The following is a 25,263-nucleotide window of genomic DNA, read 5'->3' as shown; positions in this document are numbered from 1 at the left end:
TGTTCTTTGGATCGAACTTGCTACTTGATCAAAAACACAAACAGATAGACAGGTACAAGCTGTTCTTTGGATCGAACTAGCCACTTGACCAGAAACATAGGCAAAAAGGCAGATACAAGCTGTTCTTTGGATCGAACTTGCTGCTTGATTAATATCGCAACATGTAGGTAGGTACAAACTGTTCTTTGGATCGAACTTGCCGTTTGACCGAAAACAAAACATAAGCCGGGTACAAACTGTTCTTTGGATCGAACTTGTCGTTTGACCGGAAACACAGGCATATAAGCAGGTACAAGCTGTTCTTTGGATCGAACTAGCCACTTGACCAATAACAAAACATATAGCAAAATACACGGGAAGCTTGATTTAGCAAGATACAAATTGAGGGTAAATCGACATTGACTTGATTTGAAGATAGACATGACCATTATCATTGGCCCAAAAGCAAATTGAGAGTGGGTTAACATTGACGGAGACGTTGAATTGAATTGAAAGTTTGGGATTGAAAGAAAGATTGAAAATTGAGATTGAAAGAGGTATTGAAAGTTGAAATTAACAGAGACACAAACGTAGATATAGACATAGACATAAACACGGAATTGAATTGAAAGTTTAAACAGAGACATAGACATAGACATAGACATAGAATTGAGAATTGAGATTTGAGATTGAATTGTATTGGAAGTTGAGATGGAATTGAGTTGAATTGAGATTGGAAATGCAACATGTATGTATGGTATAACAATTTTACAAATGCATGAGCACATAGAATGCATGATTATGCATGTATGGATGCTTGAAATGCATGATTGGTTTACAATTTGGCCGGGTAATTTCACAGAGATAGACAAAACATTGGAAGATTGGGTACGCAGTGGCTCGTGCTATAACATATACACATAGAAATCCTCTTTGGAGAGACCGTCGTTGAGAGACGTATCGAAACCATGGCTGAGGGCAATATATCACATCACATATTCAAAACTTGTTGAAGAGGGGACCTTGGAAGATTCTTTGATACAGGTCGCCGTTGCTAGGCGTGTCAGTGCTGGGTAGCCATTGGATGTTCGCATCTATGGTCAATGCTTTTCATATCATTTTTCATTTTCTATTTTTCATTTTTCACTTTTTAATCCCATTTTTGCCTGAACCGCCCTTTCGGGTTTTTGATCCACCGGGAATAAATTCTTTTCATTGCCCCATTTTTGCCTGAATTGCCTTCATAGGTTGTCAATCAGCGGGGTGCTCATTTTTGCCTAAGCCGCCCTTTCGGGTTTACGACTTAGCGAGCTTTTCATTTTCATTTTCATTTTCATTTTTCATTTTTCATTTTTCCATTCATTTTTCATTCTTGCCATTGACCACAGATCATCCTGGGGAATAACCTGCTCGTAACATGTATTGAAATAGACATTAATATACATTTATTCATGCATGTTTCACTTGAATGTACCCTGTTGCTCAGGTTTGCTTTCAAAATAGACAGAAAAAGGTTTTTTCAATTTTCAAAAATGTTTGTTTCAAGCATTGGCATTATCAAATGGAAAGAAAATATTTTTGTACATAGCTTCGGAAATGGAAGAAAAGTAGAATTTCAAACAAAAGCACAGGCTCAAATTGATGTAGAAGAGTGAAAGTCAGCCAATGGCATAACTCCACGGATTTACAAAGCTTGGAAAATGGTAATTTTATTGGTTGGTGATACATTGAGCACGATGACCACTACATTTAATAGAAATTTTGAATTTACTGGTACAGAAGCTTCTGATGAAGACAGTCATTGACAGTTGCGGATGCCCCAAGGGGTGATGGTGATTTGCCAGATATAGTTACTTGTCTTTCATATCAATCTCATTTTTGCATGAACCGCCCTTTCGGGTTTTCAGCTCATCGAGACGCTCATTTTTGCCTGAGTTGCGTTCCATCTCAGCGAGTTTTTTCACATTCATTTTTTTGTCCCTTACTTTTGCCTGGATCGCCCTTTCGGGTTTTCGATCCATCGAGAAGCGCATTTTTGCCTAGGCCGCCCTTTCGGGTTTTCGACCTACCACGCTGTTCTTTTCACATTTTTAGACAAAATATTTCTTGATTATATCGGCATTTACAGGGTTCGGAAGCTCAACACCATCCATGTGTGTAAGAATCAAAGCACCACCCGAGAAAGCCTTCTTGACAACATAAGGACCTTCATAGTTAGGTGTCCACTTGCCCCTTGGGTCGGGTTGCTGACTTATCCTCCTTTTCAATACAAGTTCACTTTCCTTGAACTCACGAGGTCAGACTTTCTTATCAAAAGCACTCTTCATTCGTACTTGATACAACTGTCCATGAGCCATAGCACCCATGCGTTTTTCTTCAATCAAATTCAACTGATCATACCGACTTTGACACCATTCAGCCTCAGTCAACTTTGCTTCCATGATCACTCGAAGAGATGGAATCTCCACTTCCAGAGGGAGAACTGCTTCCATGCCATATACAAGAGAGAAAGGGGTTTCCCCGGTTGAACTACGCACTGTAGTACGGTAACCATGCTGGGCAAAAGGTAGCATCTCATGCCAGTCTTTGTAAGTAGTGACCATCTTCTGAACAATCTTCTTAATGTTCTTGTTAGCGGCCTCAACTGCACCATTCATCTGAGGTCTATAAGGAGAAGAGTTCTAATGTTCAATCTTGAATTCTTCACATAAAGCTTGCATCATGTAATTGTTCAGATTGGAACCATTTTCAGTGATGATCTTGCTGGGAACACCATATCGGCAGATGATGTTATTCTTGATAAACTTCACTACCACTTGCTTGGTCACATTCGCATAGGAAGCGGCTTCAACCCACTTGGTGAAGTAGTCAATTGCCACTAGAATGAAACGATATCCATTAGAAGCTTTTGGCTCGATTCTTCCGATCATGTCAATGCCCCACATAGAGAAAGGCCATGGGGAAGAGATAACATTGAGAGCATGTGGAGGCACATGAATTTTGTCGGCATAGATTTGACATTTGTGGCATCTCTTGGCGTGTTTGTAGCAGTCGTGCTCCATAGTCATCCAGTAATAGCCGGCTCTTAACAGTTTTCTTGACATAGTGTGACCGGTAGCATGGGTTCCGAAGGTACCGTCGTGTACGTCATGCATCAATTTCTCAGCTTCTTGTTTATCAACGCATCTCAGCAGAACCATGTCATAATTCCTCTTGTATAGGATTTCCCCGTCCAGAAGGAATCTACTAGCCAATCTCCTCAGGGTCTTTTTATCTTTGTTGGAAGCACCAGGTGGATACTCATGATTCCGCAAGAACTGCTTGATGTCATAGTACCAAGGCTTTCCATCATTCACATCTTCATCGGCCTGACTATGCACTTTTTCAATAGTAAACACATGAGCAGGTCTATCAAGACGCTGCACCTTGATTATGGGCACATCGTTCCAGTGGTTCACCCGAAACATGGAAGACAAAGTAGCAAGGGCATCAGCCATCTGATTTTCATCCCGAGGGATGTGGTGTAGCTCAACCTTCATAAAGTATGTCAACAGTTATCTTGCATAGTCATGGTAAGGAATCAGTTTCTCATGATGGGTCTCCTATTCACCTTTTATCTGATTAATAACAAGCGCAGAATCTCCATAGATGTCAAGATGCTTGATTCTCATATCAATGGCTTCTTCAATGCCCAAGATGCATGCTTCATATTCAGCCATGTTGTTTGTACATTCAAAAGTTATTCGAGCAGTGAAAGGAATGTGGTGCCCCTGCGGAGCCACGATGACTGCCCCAATTCCTTTACCATAAGCATTGACAACACCATCAAATACTAATCCCCACTTGCTATTGGGATCTGGCCCCTCATTGATCAGTGGTTCCTCACAGTCTTTTGCTTTCAAATACATAATCTCTTCATCAGGGAATTCAAACTCGATCGGTTGGTACTCATCCAGGGGTTGACAAGCAAGGTGTTCAGCGAGGATGCTTCCTTTGATCGCCTTTTGACCTTTATACACAATATCATATTCAATTAACAGCATATGCCAGCGTGCAATCTTTCCAGTAACAGTAGGCTTTTCAAAGATGTACTTAATTGGATCCATTCGGGATATCAACCAAGTTGTATGATTCACCATATAATAACGCAGGCGTTTGGCAGCCCAAACTAGAGCGCATCATGTCTTTTCTAGCATTGTATAACGAGTCTCACAGTCGGTGAATTTCTTGCTCAGATAGTAGATAACATGTTCTTTCTTTCCAGTCTCATCTTGTTGACCGAGAACACATCCCATGGATTCATCTAATACTGACAAGTACATAATCAAAGGCCTTCCTTCCACTGGCGGGACAAGGGTAGGAGGTTCTAACAGGTATTCTTTAATGCTATCAAAAGCTTCCTAGCATTCATCATTCCATACAACAGACTGATTCTTTCTGAGCAATTTGAAAATTGGTCCACAAGTAGCAGTCATGTGAGATATGAATCTAGATATATAATTCAGGCGCCCGAGGAAACCTCTGACCTGCTTTTCAGTTTGAGGAGCCGGCATCTCTCTGATGGCCCGGACTTTGTCAGGATCCACTTCGATGCCTCTTTGGCTGACAATGAAGCCTAGCAGTTTTCCAGATCTTACACCGAATGTACATTTGTTGGGATTCAACCGCAGTTTGTACTTTCTCAATCTTTCAAACATCTTTTTCAAGTATACAACATGCTGCTCTTCATCACTTGATTTCACGATCATATCATCTACATATACCTCAATCTCTTTGTGAATCATATCATGAAACAGAGTAGTCATACCCCTTTGATAGGTAGCACCAGCATTTATCAAGCCAAAAGACATTACTTTATAACAAAATGTCCCCCACGGAGTGATGAAGGACGTCTTTTCCCTATCTTCAGGCGACATCCGTATCTGGTTATAGCCAGAGAAACCATCCATAAAGGAGAACACCTTAGACTGAGCAGTACTGTCAACGAGCACATCAATATGTGGCAATGGGAAGTTATCTTTCGGACTGGCTTTATTCATATCTCTATAATCAACACACATCCGCACTTTTCCATCTTTGTTTGGCACTGGTACAATATTGGCAATCCACTCAGGGTATTCAGATGTCATAAGGAAACCTGCATCAATCTGCTTCTGCACCTCAGCTTTGATCTTAAGGGCCATGTCTGGATGAGACCTTCTCAATTTCTACTTGACGGGAGGGCATTCAGGTCTTGTTGGTATCCGATGCTCCATAATCTTGGGATCTAGACCCGACATATCTTCATAGGACCATGCAAAGACATCTGGATAATCACGGAGAAGCTGAATAATCCTTTTTTTTACTTCTGGCTTAAGTGCAGCACCGATTTTGACCTCTCGCTTGTTCTCTTCAGTGCCTAGGTTGACGAGCTCAATTTCTTCCTGGTGAGGCTGAATGGTTCTTCTTTCTTGCTCAAGCAGTCGAGTGATCTCATATGGTATCTCTTCATTACCTTCCTCATCTTCGGCTTCACATACAGGGAATTCAAAATTTGGAGGAAACGTAGGGTCACTGTGCTCAACGGGTTTATGATGGTTCAATCTGCATAATACGATTGGGATGATTTTAGAAAAAGGTTTTTTTCATGCAGATTTTTGAAATTAATAAGAAAATAAAGACGTTTTGGTTTTTTCTGGCATTACCATTATTTTCAAGAAAAAGGCACTAAAAAGTAAAAAAACAAAGAGTCGCGGAAAAAACGACAATTTTTATTGATAACGGCAATGCCGAAACGTCGCCTTGGGCAGAGCGAAAGGGTTGTTATTTTGAAAACAAAGAAAAGCATGAGCAACAAGACACATTACATGGAGGCATGCATGACTAAAGGAATGTCAACGGCCTCCCAATTTCTCACAGTGCCTCCTGGTACAACAAACACAGGCACATAACTACTTTCAGCAGCATCTTCGGCAATGGCGTTCATAAACCCAGCACTGTAGAAAGTTCCTGTTGAAACGCCTGAGGTTGGGGAGAACCCAAGGCCCTCTTTGCTCTTATTCTCCAGAATCTGTATCACTTTGCCCCAGCCGACAGCTTGCCCTTCTTGAACAGCTTTCTGGGCGTCTTTCAATGAGGCCATAGTAGCACTAGCTCTCCGAGGCTCCGCACCTTCAACAGTCAAGCCCTGAAATGACGTACCTTCAGCGGACCCTGCTTCAACACAAGAGAAAGATGACACTTGGCTAACCAGATACGTTTCTTCACCATGTACAGTGACAAGCTTACCATTCCTCACAAACTTGAGCTTTTGATGCAGAGTGGAAGTTACCGCCCCAGCATCGTGAATCCACGGCCTTCCGAGGAGGCAACTGTAGGAGGCGTTGATGTCCATGATTTGGAAAGTGACTTGGAACATCTCCGGTCCAATGGTCATTGGCAGATCTACTTCTCCAAGAACATCCTTACGAGATCCGTCAAAAGCCTTAACCAAATAGCTGCTTCCCCTTAGAGAAATTCCATGATGACTCAACTATCTCAGTGTAGACTCAGGCATTACATTTAAGGACGATCCAGTGTCTACCAACACATTGGATATCATGTCTGACTTACAATGCACTGAGATGTGCAAACTAAGCTGTGGTATTTCCCTGCTTCAGGGAGTTCATCGTCACCAAACCACAGGTTATTACAAGCAGTAAAGTTACCCACTATTCCATCGAACTGATCCACGGGGACTTCATGATCAACATAGGCTTGTTCCAGTACTTTCATCAACACTTTCCTGTGAACTTCTAAGCTCAGGAGCAAAGACAAGATGGATATTTTTGACGGGGTTTGCAGCAGCTGGTCTACAATCTTATAATCGCTCTTTTTGATGAGCCTCAGAATCTCGTCCAGATTGGACTCTTCAATAGACTGGCCCGATGGGCTGGCGTTCTTGTCAACAGGAGGAGCAACTGGTGGAGTTACTGTGGCAGCAGGTGTAACAACCTTCTTCTGGAACAAGGGTGGACGAACTCTTCCACTTCTCAGAGATGTAGTTTCTTCAGCAATGTTACTAACCGCAGCTGGGGATACCAGAGGTACTTCTACCCCATTCTCAATCATAGTCGCATCATACTTGTAAGGAATTGCCTTAGTAGAGGCATAAGATACCGGGCCAGGTAGCCTGATCACCAAGGGTTCGACTTTCCTTGTCTGAGGTACACTTTTGGCAGGGAAATCATGAAACACTGGCACAATCACACAAACGTCACTGGCAACCAAGTGCTTGTTGTCCATTAGACTCTGTACATCACCCTGCACGGTATAACAGCCCATGGGATTCTGAAGACACTCTGAACAGGAAGCATGATCGTGATTAAACAAGGAAGCTTGGCAAAGCTTGACATGTAGCGACACCAAAGGAGTTGCAACATTGCGGACATCTAAAGCGGGACTTCTCGAAGAACCCGATATGTTTCAATCTTATCAAGAGTAAAAACTCCTTCGAAAGCCTCAATTATGTTAACAGCCGCATGGTTTGGAAGTGGATTGTCAAGAACGTGTAGGACACTATTTTCAAAAGTCAACTGTCCCTTGTCTATTAGATCCTTTACAACGTACTTCAGAGCATAGCAACCTTCAACATCGTGGCCTTGAGCGCCCTGATGGAATTCACATTTGAGATCCTGTTGGAACCTGGGAGGCAATGGCGTAGGCGGAGGCTTGCATGGTCTGGTGACGCAATGTCCTTTAGCAAGTAGAGTTGGGAGCAGATCAGCATACCGCATTGGTATTGGTGGAAAATAAGGCCTGGGCCGAGGGCCCTATTGTGGCGGCTGTTGCTGTTGAGCAGGAGGCTGTTGTTGTACCTGCTGGGCAATGGCATTTACGGGCACTGGTGGTTGACCCGGTGGCAGAGGATATTGCTGGTAGAACGGTGGGAAGAAAGGATGTTGAGAGTACTGTATATATTGGTAGGGTAGAGGTAACTGAGCAGCATTAATAGGAGCGACAACAGCTGTAGACTGGTTACCGGATACCATCCCTAGTTCGGATTCCTTCTTCTTATGGTGGCCGTTACCATACTTCTTTGCCGCACTAGTTGATGAATCACCTTTTTCAAGAATAATGATGCCTTCTCTGACAGCATCCTCTAGACGAGTTCCCATAGTAACCATGTCAGAGAAATTATTTGGTGCAGAGACTATCATCCTTTCAACATATTCCTTCTTCAAAGTTTTCAGGAATGTCTGTGTAAGTTTTTCCTCATCAAGCCGAGGAGAAATACGGGCAGCCGCCCCTCTCCATCTATGAGCATATTCACGGAAAGTTTCGTCTGTCTTCTGAGACAAAGACTTAAGAGAATCCCTATTCGGCTTCAAGCGGGTGTTAAACTCATAATGATTTTCAAAAGCAGCAGCGAGTTCCTCAAAAGTATGGATATTGTCTTTACTCAAACCAGTGTACCAGTCTGCTGCATCTTCTGTCAGGCTGTCCTGGAAGCAGTGGACCATCAGTGCATCATTATCTGCGTAGTTGGCCATCTTCCGGACGTACTGAATGACATGGCTATATGGACAAGAAGATCCATTGTATTTGTCAAAATCTGGCACTTTGAACTTCTTAGGAACATCAAACTGGGATACCAGGCATAGATCACGAGCCTTAGCAGAAACACCACTCCCACAGCTAGCTTTGACCTCACAGAGCTCTCCAGCTAGCTCTCTCAACTGTTCTCTCATAGCCTCCACTACAGGGTCCTGTCCGCGTGGAGTGTCAACATCGATTACCTGAGGCATAGTGTGTACAACAGGATTGGTAACAACGGTATTTACTTGAGGCATAGAGGTGTTTGCAGAAGCAAAAGTTGTTGTAGGAATTTGTCCTTGATTAGCAATACCAGAAATACCAGCTGTAGTGTTAGGAGCATAGAAAGCTGAGAGTCCATAAGGGCGTCCATTGGGCATAATAAATCGAGCATCAGAAGCCACCGTGGACAATGGGATGGATGGAATCATTTCAGCATTAGCAGGAACAGACGTGGCCGGTTGTTCTTGGGCAGCCAGCAAGGTAGACATAGTGTCATGAGCCTTGGCCAAGTCTTCTTTCATAGCAGCCAATTCGGCACGGAGCTGAGCATTCTCTTCTTCGAAATTAGCCATGTGTCTCCTTTTATATAATCTGGTTTGATGAGTTCTGGTTGGTTGGTAAACCTTACGAGCACGAGCCACCTTTCAGACTGCGGCAGAAGAACCAGGAGGTAATGAGCACAAGGGAAGTTTTGTGTTTTTTGGTGACCAATGTATGATGCATGATATGTACAGATGCATATGCAAAAAAAGACTCCTTTTGTGTTATCGAGGGGTTTTTTAGACAAATTAGAACTTTTGTAAACATTACTACACAACAATTAACAAACAACCAACATATAGTTTTACAGGATGATTCCCTTTGAAATGCCAAGCTAAGGGATAAACTTTAAAATGTAAACAACATAAACAACAACTGGAAACACTGACGAGAAAATAGGAATCCTCAAGCATAGGAAGTAGAAGGATCATCCTCAGACTCAGACTCAGACTCATAGCTGCAATATCGGGCATAGAAGTCACGGGCCCCCTAGCCCTCTTGGAATCCCTCATAAGCAACTCGTCCTTTTCTTCAATTTCTTTTCTAGCTTTAGCCAACTCCCTTTTCAACGGCAAAACCTCATGAGTCTTCTGCTCATCTTTTCCATCCAAAGTCATGATCAGATTCTCAGCCTCATAGTATCTAGCCTTCCACTGATGCTTCTCTCGGCTCTCCATAGCTAGATGCTCTTGATACATCTCCTGAGTAGGCAGGGGTAGAGGCAAAGGCATGGTTGGAATAGATGCGGATACATATCTCATGGCGGGGTAAGGCATGCCAATCTTCTCAGCTTGGTTTATTACCCATTGAGTATAGGCCTCATGAGCAATACCGGATCTCACACCCATATGCTTCACATCTTTCTTCCGAATCTTGGACCAAGCCTCTATGAAATCTTCTCTTATTCCTGTAGGAGCATTGGAGTAACGGAAGAAATAAGGGGATGTAGCAAGATAGATGGGCTTCTCTTTCATCGAGAAACCAAATTGTCGCAAGGCGAGCTCCAGGTTATAGTTGATTCCACCCCGGGTACCAAGAAGAGGTACATTAAGAAACTTTCCACCACCGAAGATAATTTCTTTGACCTTAGCGGCGGGAGTGAGCCAAACCACTTCATTAGGGGTGAGAGCCATAATCCGCTGTGAAATACTCCAATTCTCTGGATTATCATGGAAAGACTTCGGAAGGTGCGAAATAAACCACCTGTATAGGAGAGGTACACAGCAAAGAATGTATCCATCGTGAATAGCATGGTATGTGCCAGCTAGCAAAGTAGGAACCGGATTCTTGGAGCGGAAGATCATAATAGCATTCATATCCACGAAGTCGTCAAGATTTGGAAAAAGGATAAGCCCATAGATGAGTAGTGCAAGAATAGCCTCAAGAGTGTCCTGACAAGTAGTTTTGAGATTGGCTTTCTCGAGTAGATATTTCAAAGTGAACCCTCGGATGTGAGCCTTAGTGACAAGATTCTTGGAGACATCAGAGGTCTTGAGATGGAGATCACGGGCAATAACCAAAGGAATAGGAGGATGCTCAAGACCCGTGAAAGGTGTCCCTTCGGCTATGGGTAAACCTGTCAAGGAAGAATAAGCCTCAAGAGTAGGCACCAACTGAAAGTCAGGAAAAGTGAAGCACCGATACTCCCGATCATAGAATTGCACTAGAGTATGCACAAGCTTCTCCTCCACATTAGTCCGGAGAAGAGTATGTAGGTTCCCGTAACGATGTCGGAAACCGGTCGGATCCTCGATCTTGAGTGCCAAGTCTCTCAAGCTAGCCAAATCAACTTTCATGAACTTGTAGGACTTAGTCTTCCCCATTCCTACAATGTTTACAAATTCAATTTGTCTAAGCCCTTCGATAAATGCATGAAAAAAGGTTTATGCATGTATGCATGATCACATTCAAGTACGGAGAGAACATGGTGGGTTAAGATTTAAAGTCAAGGAGTCATGGGTGGACACGGTGTCCGGTGATACTAGGGTTTTGGGTAATTGTAACCGGGTTCTAAAAGGTTCCCAAGTCGCAACCTCTCTCACGTATATCATGGTGCCACAAGACAAACACTCGCTCCATGATTATTCGCGAGAAGGTCTAACTTGAGTGTAGTATCGCGTGAAGACTAAAACTCGAGACAAACACTCGGTTTAGCCTCCGCACTACATCCTAGAAAATGGCCATGGATGGGTTCGGTTATCTACGGTCCATAGCGTCATAGAACAATTGGAAGCAAAGTGCCTAAACGCGACAAACACGCGCCGACAACATCACCCCCAAAATGTCTCAGCTATGTGGGATTGATCGCATAACCCAATACACGAGGCAACCCTCGGATTGAATTGTCGATTATATCCCCCCTAATCTTAAGTTCACTCAGCCCGGGTGTAGGACTTTAATATTCTCACCCCCACACGTTTGCAAAAAATTTAAACAAGTAAGCAAGTATAGCAAGAAATGAGTAAAGCGTAAGCGTAGGAAATAAAGACTAGGCGTAACTCTCAAATGTCCCCAGTGAAGTCGCCAGCTGTTTTATCTTGGTTTTTCGGGTTTCAAGCATTGATTAAGCTTTTACCTTTTTAACCTTTGATATCTCATTTTTTCTTGGGAAGGGAAAAATAAGAAAAACCCTTGAGAAACGAGGTTCGGGAGTTGTTTTCGTTATAGGAAGGTGTTAGGCACCCATAACGACTATAGTATCCTATAGGAACCGTCTTTACTTTCTACACCTAACGCTTTACTTTTATATGCTATTTATTGAAAACGTTATTTACGCCTAAAGATTTGCTAGGTTAAGAATTGGAGGGAGAAGAATGTGTTTGGATTTTGGTTTTATTGGACTTGGAGAAGTTTTGACTTCTTGCCTACATACCCTTTTAAGGGATCAAACTCCATGTAGTTCTCTTCCGAAAAGAGTTTTTGTTTTTGTTGGTTGATTTTAAGTTTGAAAAATGGAATTTTGAAGAAAAGGAGTGAGAGGCCTCAATGGCATAAGATTTTGGAAAAAATGTGAGGTGTGACTAGTTATTTTGCAAAAGGTCTAAGTATGATCAAAATTCATTGAAGTGTTTATTCAAGAAAATAAAGGGAAAAGGGAGGAGTTTTGACTCCTATTTTTAGAGAAAAGATTTTCAAGTGAGATCGTTCACGTTTTTTTTTTTGAAAATGTATTTTTGTCTAAGTTTCAAATTCCTAAGCATACATCTAAAGCATACATTCCCTAAGCATACATCTAAAGCATACATGTGATGTGTGTGCATGTGTCGGTGAGTGTCGGTGTACATCTTTATAGTCCATTGTCCGTTTACATAGCCCTAGTTTACATTCTACTTCCATGCAAGAAAATAAAAGCAATAGGAAATTACAAAACCCCTAGCTTATACATGCTAATCCTTTGCAAAATTAAAGTGCAAGAAATAAAGTGAAGAAGGAGATGAGATATGGAATGCTTATGATGTATGAAACATGAAACAAAAAGGGTTAGTAGCACATGATAATATCAAGAAATAAAAGCAAGTAAAATTACCATAACGAAAGTAAGAAAATTACCACAAAAACATAGCAAAATAATGCAAAATATAGCTAAAATCACACCACAAAATGCAAAAGTCACATGACTTATGATTCTCACAATTCAACACATTTTCAAGACATGAATTCAGATTTTATGATGAGAACCAAAGTAACATGATAGACTTTGCATTTTAAAGTGAATTTAGACATATTTACATCATTTATTCACAAACAAAAACTTGCAAAGCAAGCAACTAAGCATCATACACACACATATAGTAAAAACATATTCAAACAGTAGCAAATCTTCACAAAATCATATATCATGAACCACAAACATTTATCAAGAATTGGAATTGAAATCAAGCAATTTTCACAAGTTTTTTAACATGAAATTCAAGAAATAAAACGAGAAAACATGACAATATTTTTTAACAATTTTCAGATAAAAACTAACACAAAAAAAGATCATAAAAAAACAGGAATATACATAAATTTTTATAGAATTTTCCAAAGCATTTTGAACATCACATAGGGGTGAAAATCAAAAGTCAGTGTGCAGGTAGCAAAAAAACAAGTAAAACACAAGATCTACATGAAAGGAGACCCAAGCCCAAGGTCTTGATGGATCTGGATCATCCAAACGCCTCAGAGGCGTTGGATTGATCCGATCTCATCAAAATCCTAGATCCAAGGGTTGAAAATACGTAGCGCACCATAAGACGAAGCAGGAACACACAACAACCAGATCTACACCGTACACGTAACTGAGAAACAGATCAAACGGCCAAAAACGAAGGAGAGACCGGTTTGGGAGCGAACCAGACTGGTTCAGGTGAACCGGTCCGGTTCACTCCCTATAAAAGCCTGTGAGCCGGTCCTCACTTCATTTCCAACCGATCTTTCTCTTTCTTCTTCTCATATCTCTCTCGTTCTCTCTTCTTCTCCGATCTAACCTAACGGCGCCGGTAAGGTGGAGGAACGATGATAAGCACACCGTAAACCTCAAAGAACGACGGAATCGTCGTCTTCTCCGGTGAGAAAGACGGATTCCGTCCGTTCTTCTCTTATCTTTTATGAAAACGAAGGTTTAACGGCGTGTTTTCACTGTTCTTCGTTCTATAACCCTAGATCTATGGAATACAAAGCATAACGAACACAAATCACATTCTGGAAATAGATTTTTTGAGAAATTAGGGTTTACCGGAAGTTTGATCGGAGAAGAGAGTTGCAGAACGCTGGAAAACTTCACGTCGTCCTCTTCGTCTTCTTTGGTAAGCTCTTTCACCGGAAATAAACTGGTTATTCTCTCGTTCTTCTTCACCAGTGTAATTCTGCTTCGTTTTTACTTCGATTCCTCTTCTTCTCTTCCTCAGTCTTCTTCTTGTGATCGCATTCACGCTTGAATTGCAAGAAGAGGAAAAACGGTTCGGTGATGAAGATTCTCGCAGAGAATCACTGAGAACCGGTGCGATTTTGATCGAATTTGGTGAGAACTTGTGGAATTGGAACGATTTCGGTTTGGATTTCTGGAAATTTGTATTGATTTCAGAGATTCAAGTTGAAGGTTGTTGAAGTTCTTGATGAACTTCTTCGACTTTCTGGGTTTCAATTCGGTTAGAAGAGAGAGAGAATGTGGAATTTTCTGTTTTGGTGAGGTGGCTCCCAATGATTGATTCTGAGAATTTCTACAGTTACGTGTTGGCTTTATAGCTGACAAGTGTGACCCTTTGGCCAATGGATTGCTGCCACGTGTTCATGGACTGTAACTAATCCTTTGGGCCATTCTGCAATTCCTGAAATTTAAAGGACCACACTGCAATAATAGAAAAAGGACTAAACAAAATTTAAAAACTTAAGGACTAAAGGGCAAAACAAACAAAGGACCAAAATGAAAGTAAAATAAAATTGGAATAAAATTTGGTAAATTGAAATTAAAGTAAAGTGAAACACATTTTAAAATCAACAAAAGGACTAAAATGAACCAATTACAAAATGAGGTACTTTAAAGTAACCTCTCTGCCAAAAATTTGAGTGAAATGACCAAAATGCCCCTGGGGACTAAATTGACTCGAAATGACTCAAATGCAATTTTTGAAAGGTTTTTTTAACATGGAATTAAAGCAAGGATTTATACAAACTAATTGAAAAGACTCAGAGACAATTTCCAAAGATTAAAAGGAGTTTTAACACAGGAAAGGACTAAAATGCCCTTTTCAATGATTTTTGCAAATAAGGTTCAAATAAAATGTAGAGAAATATGCAATTGATCAGAGACAAATTCAAATGACTTGAGGTGCAAGAAAAACCTTTGTGTGGTTTCAAATGCAGGGAAATACAGACAAAATCACAATTGAAAAATTTTTCAAACACAGACAGTAGAAATATGCAAATACAGCAGAGTAGAATATTCAGAGTAATCAGTAACAAATATGCAATCTCTCAAAGGTCAAAGACACATATCAGAGATAGAAAACATTTTGAGAAAATATTTTTAGGTCCAAAATTAGGGTATAACAATGCTATCTTTCTATTTCTCGACAACTAAGTCGAGGCTCTACATTCATCCCCATTTCTTAGTTCATCATCTACCCGAGTAAATCGGCTTAAACTCTCATATGTCATCCTTGCCGTTCATGTTAAGATTGCCATGACTTTTGATTCAAGGATCAATTGATGATGTGTGCAAATTTTCAATAATTTCTAAAGAACGAAAATGCCATAAACCCAAGTTTCAAGCCGTTTACAAATTCTATGATTTAATAAAGCCAAGTTTGTTCCAGTAGAAAAATAAGTGAAAACAGCCAAAGAATACTTCGAAACGATCGCTACGGACCCCCACACGACTGCCCCCAAGCGCCCGAACGCAAAACAACGCGAACGTTGTCCTGTCTGGGACGCCTGGCGCCAGAGGGAGGTCGCCTAGCGCTGGCTCTCTGACTTGTGGGCACCTAGCGCCCTTGTTCAGGTGCAGCGCTGTGAAATATGCGTTTTCGGTGTTTTCGGCTACGGGTTTCTGCCATTTTCGACCCAAAACTCGTCCAAATCGATCCTGTAATGCACCACATACTTCCAGCAACATATATAGACTTATTTAAACATATTCCATGGCAATTTTAACATATAATCAACAAGAATTGATTTGGGGGTACTAAAGTTTCATAAAAACTAAACTAACATAAATCATGATTTCTTCACAAGATTAAACAAACCCAAAGGTAGGTAATCTATCTATGGAACTCACCTATCTATAATCTTGAAGCATCAACAAGTCCCAAGCTCAAACCACCAAAACTCTAGCTCTTGATCTTGATTCCAAAATAGCTTTCAATCTTCATTTCAAACCCATGGTTGTCTCTTGCTTGATAAGTTGCTAACCTCCATGCTTGGTTCACCAAACTTCCAAGCCTCAACTTCACCCAACCTCATTGAAACCCTAACTTCTTCAATCTTGACTTAATGATGAAAGAAGTGGAATCATGCTAGAATCAAGCTTTCTTTTGGCTTAAGAAATCATGAGGGAACTTTACTTAACTTGATTCAACTTTGGAAACATCTTTGGATGGTATGGAGAAGAGAGGAATGGCGTGAGAGGAAGAGGGAAGGAAGAGCAAAAATCAAAACCAAAACCTAGAGAGAGAAAGGAAAGAAGAAAGTGAGATATTTTTGGTCCCAACTTGCTTAAATATCTCTTTTGCGTGAAATAACCAAATTGCCCTTGCCTTAAACATGTTTCAAACGACACTGATACTTTTCCCGTAAAAAGCTGATATCTCATAAAATATTTTCCATTAACTTACTTTCCATGAATTATTTCCTATGGCACGATTAACGGGTATTATACCGATACTGACAGACGGGATATTACAATTAGTAATTACAACGAAATTCTATTGATGTTTAGTCTCCAATTTAGTAATTTTGATTAATATTTTAATCAATTTTTGGTCCATGAAAATACCAAATTAGAGAATTATAGTTTAGGTGTGATTATACTAGTACTAATGCATACGATCTTTTATGATCTTCTCTTATTCTATTCTTGCCATTCATTTTGTGCAAGGCATCAAAGGAGATGTTAAGACACAATACTTTATATCTATTATTAGTAAAGACACCAAGTAAAACAACAAAAGTGGCATAAACCTATGGGCTATTAGCAGGAAATAGACTGCAAATCTAGCTGCAGTTCATGTTTGGATTTTACCTTGCATAAATATTAAGCTTGTTGGCACTTTATAGATTCACCCTTACTATGGTTTCTCTTTACTATGGCTCATATTTATTGAAGAATTGACAATAATGTCAAGTGTAGCGGTTAACACAATTGGCGTAGTAGAGCGGAGGAGTAAAATTGTGATATAGACCGTAGTATTTACGCACAAATTGTATATTGTAATCATAAGTATTGCATAACAGAAAACTATAGCAGTTACTCTACAAACAATTGTTTGTGTTATAATGTGCGTTTATTATTTGTTTTCATTAAAATATTATTATTTGTTTTCATTAAACTATAGTATTTAAGCACAGTTTGTATTTTGTAATTGTAAGTATTTCATAATAGAAAACTGTAGTAGTCACTCTGTATCTGAAGACATAGACATAACTGAACAAACTCTATGACCAATTGTCTATGGTTTAATGTGCGTTTATTATTTCTTTTCTTTAGAGTTCAATTTACTTTTTTGACATTAGATATAGTAAGATCTAAGCAATATTCTCAACCTTGGCTTAAGTAATTGAAGCTCTTAAATACTTAACTTACGAAATTGAAACATCTTATGTTGAGTTTGGATTAGTTTTAGGTTAAAATGAATTAACTTTTACCTTATGAGAGCTTTTCAATCAAAATAATTACGAGCATGTGAAAGAAACTTTCTTCTTCACAAGGAAATTTCCTTTCTTCACACTTGTTTAATTTCATTTATTATACGTTAGTGTATAAAGACTCAATATGATTGTCATGCATTATTTGATGATTATGACAACATCTACACTTTTGTGAAGGATGTGATTAAAATCAATTTTGCACCTCTACCACTCAATGAATTTGGTGATAGAAAAGAGGAGTTCAATATACTTGGGCTTTCACTCGCAAAGGAACCATTCAAGGATAAGACAAAGTTATATTTACTTCGTCCAGTTCCTAAGCCATCTTGGGAAAATGTTGGAACTGATTTTGTCCTTGGAATACTTTGGATTCCACAGCAAAAGTATTCGAAAATCTTGACTCGAGGATGAACAAGGAAATCTTGACTCGAGGACGAGTCTCTTCCAACCCAGGGAGAATGATAGAGAATGATGAAGAATAATATGGAAGACTCTAGAACACTAAAGAATAATATAGAAGTCTTTAGAATACTAGGGAATAATAAGGAAGCTACTAGACACTACTAAATAAGCACTAGGGAAGTCTTAACTTTTCTAGATCCTTCTAGTCTTATGTACTAGAGTATCCATATCTCTAGACTTTTCTTTATTTCTAGATATTTCTAGTTTGTAATGGAGAGCCTTCCTAGAGTAGTATAAATAAGGCTTACCACCTAGTGTTTTGGCATACTGAAGCATACTCAAGATACTCAAGCATTGAAGCATTCAAATAATATAGACTTTTCTTTGAGAATATTAGAGAGTTTCTCTATTTTCTCTACCTTTCCTTTGTCCCTGAGTCAAATGGATTTTTGAAAGATCAGTTTTTAGATAATGATAAACTAATGTTTATGATTAATATATTTTCAATTTTAAGAATGTTATAATAACATAAATTGAATTTGAATTTTTTTATATAAATCCTCCCAAACTCTCCAAAACTCATTCCAATACAAATTTTAAGTTCCTCTAAATAAGGAGGATTTTGTATTATGAATAACAAATTAACCCTAAATCACATATTCCATTTATTCTTTCCTTTATTAATTCTCATCGGTTTAGAGCCCATTTAACCCTTTAATTTAAAGTTTAAAATATTGATATTTTCATCAAAACAGAGCAATTTTTTTCCATTTGGATTCTTTTTTTTTTGTTTGACTTTAAGGAATCAAGCGTTCTCCTTAATTAAAAAAAAAAAAAACCAAAAAACTCTAAAGAAGCATGATTGTAGTATTTTAAAAATTGACATGAAATCAAACTGAAGGCGCATAACCTTGCATAGTTACAACCAAAATTAAAAATATGAACTAAAACTTGCGAACTATGAAACAGTAGAGATCTGTGACTATGAAATCCTTCTGAATATTAAAACTGGATCATTATATGCATTTTCCATCTTATCATGAAATTCAGACATATTATGCTCGTTTTCGTCTCTTTAAAGCGTAGGAACAATCCAGAAACGACGACACTATCAACAAAAAACAAGAAACTGAAAGAAACCATAACTGCAAGTCTCCCAATTCTTAACCTATAAATTATTAGAACGCCAAGTTTTCTTATGATATACAGCTTTTAGAACACCACAATACACTTCATTCTTGGGTTAATGCTTTCAATGGAGAATTGATCATTTGATATCCTCCGTCTGTGCCTTTTGTTTTGAGAACGGAATGGAAGATAAGCAATGAAACCCGCGATGGCTACTGAATAACCTCCTCTGACTTTATCAATAATAAAGCCTTTCACCTTTGTATTTGTTCGCCAAATCTTGTTCAGTTTCATCAGCCACTACATCTGTGGATCCTGCCAAATCATTAAACCTGGCAGCTGTTCGCTCTTTGATCAGTGGTTCACCGGCCACTAGATTAATGAATAATCTCTCCAAATTCTTCTTTCTGATATGTGATTCACCTGCAGCTCGATCCATGAATCCCACCTTATTCTCAAACCTGGTGGCTGGGTTGATTGGCGCTCTTGTAAGCTCATCTCGCATACAATTTTCTGGGGGGTCTCATGTCCTGCATCCACCAAGAACGTTTATTTTCCTAAGCGCAAAACTTCAGATTGCAAGGCCTTTCACTACACAAGAAACAAATGACACAATAACTTTGAAAACAATAATAATAGGCTTAATAGACTTTATTGGTGTTGTCGACATGTCAGTAGTGTTCGTGTATGTGTTCGTGCATCATAGTTAATACTTACAGAAAAAGGAATTGTTATCAACTAATTATGAGCAGCTTCAGTACAGGAACATCATATCATATAGCTTTAATATTGGTATTTTAACTTTAATAATTCATTAGGCAGTAAAATGCAGAAATAAGATTTAAATCGAAATGGAAAAGTTTCATCAATATGATTCATTCATATATTTAATAAGCGAAAAGGTATGAGAAAATTTAACTGATTCAACAGAGTAATAATAATGATCAAATACTCCGAGAAAATCACCGGGTAACAACAAGCATTGAGCAGAAGAAATCAAATATAAAACGAAAATGGAAGAAGCAGAAATAACGGAAGAGAAAGTGATAAGGAACAAACTAAATTGTGTAATCTATGATCTTTATCTAACTTTAACATCGTTAAAAATGTTTAATAATTACAACAAAATTCTATTGATGTTTAGTCTCCAATTTAATGATTTTGATTAATATTTCATCCGTTTTTGGTCCATGAAAATACTAAATTACAGAATTATTTGTTTAAGTGTGATAATACTAGTATTAATGCAAATGATTTCTAAAATTGTGATACAGACAGTATAGTATTTAGAAAACTGTTGTAGTCACTCTATATCCAAAGACAAAAACATAATTTTTTTTTTGTGGTGACCGAGGTTTGAGCCTCGGACCTTGCGTATAAGTGTAGCATCTCAACTTTTTCAACAATTCTCTAATTTAACCTTTTCATGAATATCAAAAAGCTTTGGAGGATTATTTTCGTAAGGTAAGTAACAAACTTTTTTGATTAAAAAGCTCTCATAAGGTAAAAATTAATCCATATTAACCTAAAACTAATCCAAACTCAACATAAGATGTTTCAATTTCGTAAGTTAAGTATATATGGGACTTCTTAACTTTTAAAATATAAAAACACTAAAAAACTTAATAATCTCTCACATGCATATTTCAAAAGTTCAAAAACCGAAAATGTCAATAGTCAATAGTCCAAAAGAAACCGAAAATGTTTTTTTTTATTTAACATCATATCCCCTGCTTCACTTGTACTCGAGGATCATGTTGTTCTCTGGAGCCAATCCAACACAAGCTCTCATGATGTTTTCAAGCATTGCTCGCTGTTTTGACAATGCATTCACCACTGGTGTGCCTGGTGGAACCTGCACGAATAATAATATAACATTATAACAACTGAATTTGTCTTTTGAAACTAAATTATGTGTGTATATGTACACAATCATTGAATCAAGTAGAATCAACTCACCAGAGGAGCCTTTGTCAGATAACTGAGGATGGTAGCAACAGGGTGGAAGCTGTGAAACTTGTTCTGCAAAAACCACAACATAGCTAACCTCAAATAATACAAGGACTTTTAATAATCAAAGAATGAAATTAAATAGCATAGCATAGCATACAAACCTCAGCTTCAGATTTGAACTGAATTCTAGTGCTAAGCTCAGCAAGAAGAACCAAATCCAAGATAATAGGAGCAGCCAAGAGGGAATCCTCGCATGTGTTGTGCAACACAATAGTGTTCTTCCCACCCATGAAAATTTCTGAAGTGTATTCGTCCATGGCTCTCTTGCTATCACCAACATAAGGCACATACTGCAAAGGCACCAAAGTGAAGAGAATAAAAGACCTGAAAAGGTTACAATATATAGAATCATACATAAAATTGTGAAATAAAATTTACCTTAATGACTACAACGTGGTCTGGATGTTCGCCTGGTGCATAGAGGATGCCATTGTTGTTGACCATATCGTTAACAACGTTGCTCTTGGAAATTTCCTTGGAGCGGAAGGTTTGTGGGGCAGAAAGGTTCATGCCATCATTGTTTCCAAGATGATTGTAACTCACTATTGATGTTGGCTGTCAGTTATTCACAAAACTCTTAAAATCCTTTTCTTATTGCAAAATTTAATTAGCATAATTCATAGATTAAAAATACAGAACAACATATAATATATTGTCTTACATACATTAAAGTAAAACTGAAAACACATGATATAACATTAACAATGTGAAGAATATAATGTACCTTGATACCAGCTCCTACAAGGAAATCCACCAAAACAGATTTCATTTTGGTCTGTCCACTCTTGAAATCATCACCACCAATCAAAGAGTTGTTCTTGATGGCAAGATCAATAAGCCCTGATGATAATAAAAGAAAAGTTAACGGCTATGAACAAGATTAATCAAGTGACAGATTTAGAGGGAAAATAAATAGAAGAAACAAACCTGGAACAAAAGTGTTCTGAGGACTTCCATTGATGAAAGGAACATTCTCCATAACACAAGCAATGGCAAACAGGGTGGAAGGTGAAATCTCACATTCATTTCTGTCCACAGCAGCAAAAAGGTTCTCCATGGTGTCATTGAGTCCTACAACTAAGTTACTGTACCTCTCTGTGTTGGCAGTCCAGAGTACAACAACCCTGTCCACTTTGTTTGCTTCCTTAAATTCCCTGAATTCATGTCAACAGAGGAACATATTCAGCAAATTTTAAGCTGGTTAAAAGTAAAAGTATAGCAACATAAACCATGAAGCATGTAGATTAACATGAAACATACTTAATGTCTTTGATGATTTGGTTAATCTGTTCTCTCTTTGTACCCTTGATAACATTATTCGCACGTTCTCCTTGATTAGGAGCAATGAAATCCGGGTCATAGATACCAGGAAGTGGAACCATGGATTCCATATAAGGCCTCAATTGCTTTTGCAAGTCAATGTCAAAAACCCTAGCCCTAGCCATGGCATCAGCAAGGTTCATATCACTGATATCCCATCCACCAAAAACAATGTCATCAGGGTTGACCTGCATATATTTTTCAACGAATTTTAGGTCAATTTCATAAATCTTTAACTAAAACCATCTTGGACTCCAATTATATATATATATATATATATATATATATTCACTCCTTATAGCATGCATATAGTTTTCAATGATTTTTCGGTCAATTTCATCAATCCTTAACTCAAACCATCTTGGACTCCAATTTATTTTAAAAAAAATATCTATAAATGTCACATATCAGAAGCTTATATGTATATATCATCACTCCTTATAGTATGCTTTCAAATAAACAAATCCCATTAGTCATATTCAATTTAATATGTGACATGCAATGGTTATTTCAATTCTTATTATATTTCATCATAACAAAATTATAACTTTCAATTAAACAAATCAATTAAAACAAAAGGGGTTTAAGAAAATATTTACCATTGGAAGAAGGCTCTTGAAAGGAGCATGAATTTCCTCTCCTTGGTAAGATCCAACTCGAATAGCCGAAGCTTGAGTCGTGGATCCAAAGTAATTAGCTTGTTGAATCTTATCTTTCGTTGCCCATGAAATTCCCCTGATAATCACAATCAAAATTAATTAACCAAAAAATTTCCAATTAATCACAATTAAAAAAAAAAAAAAACAAACAAATCAAGAATTAAGAAAACTGACTCTCTGTTAGCAATAACACCACCGGTAAGGGTTGAACCGTTGTTTCCACCCCATCCCACAAGCATTACCCTAACAAATCAAACCAATAAATAAATAAATCAGAAGATCAAAAAATTAACAAAGATTATAAATGAAATTAGGATACTAACCCTAATTTAGGGACATGAATATCGGTTTTAAATTCATATTTAACAGTTTTAGGTTTAACAATCCACTGATAAGTGCCATTACGATTTTCATGAACAAGTTTGGTGGTTTCGTAATTGTAAACGGAGTGAATCTCAGTTTCTGTGTACTTGACATTGGGACTCTCGACTTTGAAATTCTCGATAAACATTTTTGTGAAGAGGAAAGAAAAGATTGACGGATTTTAGAGAAGAAGAAAGAAAAGAACAAAAACAGATTCTGTTTCGTTCTTTATCTGTAAAAGAATTGTGATCGGTGATCCTGAATGGAGATGAAGATGCTCCTATATATAGAAAAACATAAGTGAAGTTGCGACTGTGCTGGTCACGTGGCGACTGGGTATTTAGACCATTCACAATGCAGCCCAAATGTACATATCGTTCGTTTTATAATTAATACTTACTAAACACCCAATCTCACAAACCCAACACCTCAAAATAATTATTAAGAGGTTTTGTATAAACTTGTTATAATTTTGTAAGTGTTATGAAAACAAGTAAATAGAAATAATAATAGAAAGAAGGAGAAAAAGAGAGAATAGGGAGAAGTATTATTATTATTATTATTCTCTGGTGTGTCACATAATGTTAAAAATGAGCTCTATTTATAGGGAAATAGAGTAGGTTATACATTAAGCTCAATAATCTAGTATTATGGTCCGTTAACTCATTTCCTATATGGACATCCACTTATAATATTCATAACACTCTCCCTTGGATGTCCGTCAAGGATATGCCTCATTAAAATCTTTACTAAAAAAAAAACTCGGTGGGAAAAAAATCTAGTAAAGGAAAAAGAGTACAACATCTTTTTGTGTCATAATCTACCTCGTTAAAAAACTTACCAGGAAAACCCAATGGGATAAAATCATAGTTAAGGGAAAATGAGTGCAGAACACATTTATGTCTCCCCCTCATAAAAGCTATCATATATGAAAAGAAGAAAGTCAAATACTATTTGTTCCAGTTACTCAAAAGTTTTACTTGCAACGACTTTGTTGAAAGATCTGGTTTATCTTCATAGTCGTCTTCAAGTTAGCAGTACTTGAAAAGTTTCTTCGTATTCAGTTGTTGCAAGAGCCCCTTTAAGAACCACAAGTTTATTGTATTTGTAAAATCATCATACTTTATAAAATAGCATTCTCCGCTTCCTTGATTATCTAGTTTCTCTAAGATACAAGTGTATGCTTGACTTTGCTCCGATATCTGTATTTACTAATATTGACAAAAACAAAATACCAAGATAATACATTAATTAACAAAAAAACATTAATGTCCTTGGTTGAACTAAGATATGGTACTTTAGGACCAATTCAAGTTGTTTATCATTTTCTTGAGGACATAATCTATATTAACATCAAGTGACATCACAATCATTCTAGTACACAATCAACTAGATTTATCCATATCAAATACATTTGTTATATAAGTTTTTCGATGCACAAAATCTCATTTAAATAATAAATCTGCAAATCCAAACAAACTTTGTACATGCAACATATTTAATTTCAAATATTTCTATAATCAATAGATGTTAGAATCTCTTCAGGAGTTCAATAATTATTACATCGTCATTAAAATGATTATAACAAATTCGTTTTCAAATATTTAGATTGGACATATGATGTCATTTCTTCTATGTCTTATGAAAATTAGCTCCTTCATGGAGTTTCATATAATCATCAATTTCAAGTGAGCCATACAAATATATTATATCTTTCATATAAATTGAGTCTTTCATTCAACTTTATCAAGCAAGATTTGAAATCACTTCAGGTGAAAATGTCTCTTAAAAATAGATGATAAACATTTACCAATTCACTTCCAGTGAGCATATCAAACTCTATATATATGTATTTTACTATTCTAATTTCCTTTTCACGCGAAAATCATATATATCCATTTAATCTCACACCTTCAAGTGCGCGGACAACAAATTCAAACAAATTCAGCTTTATGAA

The 25,263-nt window shown here is 37.9% G+C and overlaps 1 protein-coding gene across 1 annotated transcript; it reads right to left on the bottom strand.

Moving 5' to 3' along the window:
- Positions 1-20,573: 20,573 nt before the first annotated feature.
- On the bottom strand, positions 20,574-23,620 carry LOC146912517 (inositol-3-phosphate synthase-like). Its single transcript, XM_085722088.1, has 10 exons — positions 23,267-23,620; positions 23,118-23,186; positions 22,884-23,019; positions 22,225-22,472; positions 21,892-22,118; positions 21,689-21,804; positions 21,343-21,519; positions 21,066-21,254; positions 20,911-20,973; positions 20,574-20,806 (listed from the first exon to the last, which is right to left on the bottom strand). Exons 1-10 carry the CDS (start codon positions 23,452-23,454, stop codon positions 20,687-20,689), a joined length of 1,533 nt encoding a protein of 510 aa, XP_085578214.1. The 5' UTR covers positions 23,455-23,620; the 3' UTR covers positions 20,574-20,686.
- Positions 23,621-25,263: the final 1,643 nt, after the last annotated feature.

The sequence above is a fragment of the Medicago sativa genome, chromosome 6 (genome assembly GCF_051527215.1).
Source record: "Medicago sativa cultivar Bolivia chromosome 6, Bolivia_mono, whole genome shotgun sequence".
Lineage (NCBI taxonomy): Eukaryota > Viridiplantae > Streptophyta > Magnoliopsida > Fabales > Fabaceae > Medicago > Medicago sativa.
The sequence above is the reverse complement of the archived record's forward strand: the minus strand, read 5'-3'. Positions and strand labels throughout refer to the sequence as shown.

What these genes read in the sequence shown, in the direction of transcription:
- LOC146912517 (XM_085722088.1), bottom strand. Translation starts at nt 23,454, where the DNA reads ATGTTTATCGAGAATTTCAAAGTCGAGAGTCCCAATGTCAAGTACACA. An exon ending in ATTCATGTCCCTAAATTAGG is followed by an intron (nt 23,187 to 23,266) that starts GTTAGTATCCTA and finishes TTGATTTGTTAG; the next exon opens with GGTAATGCTTGTGGGATGGG. An exon ending in TCAGAACACTTTTGTTCCAG is followed by an intron (nt 21,805 to 21,891) that starts GTTTGTTTCTTC and finishes TATTATCATCAG; the next exon opens with GGCTTATTGATCTTGCCATC.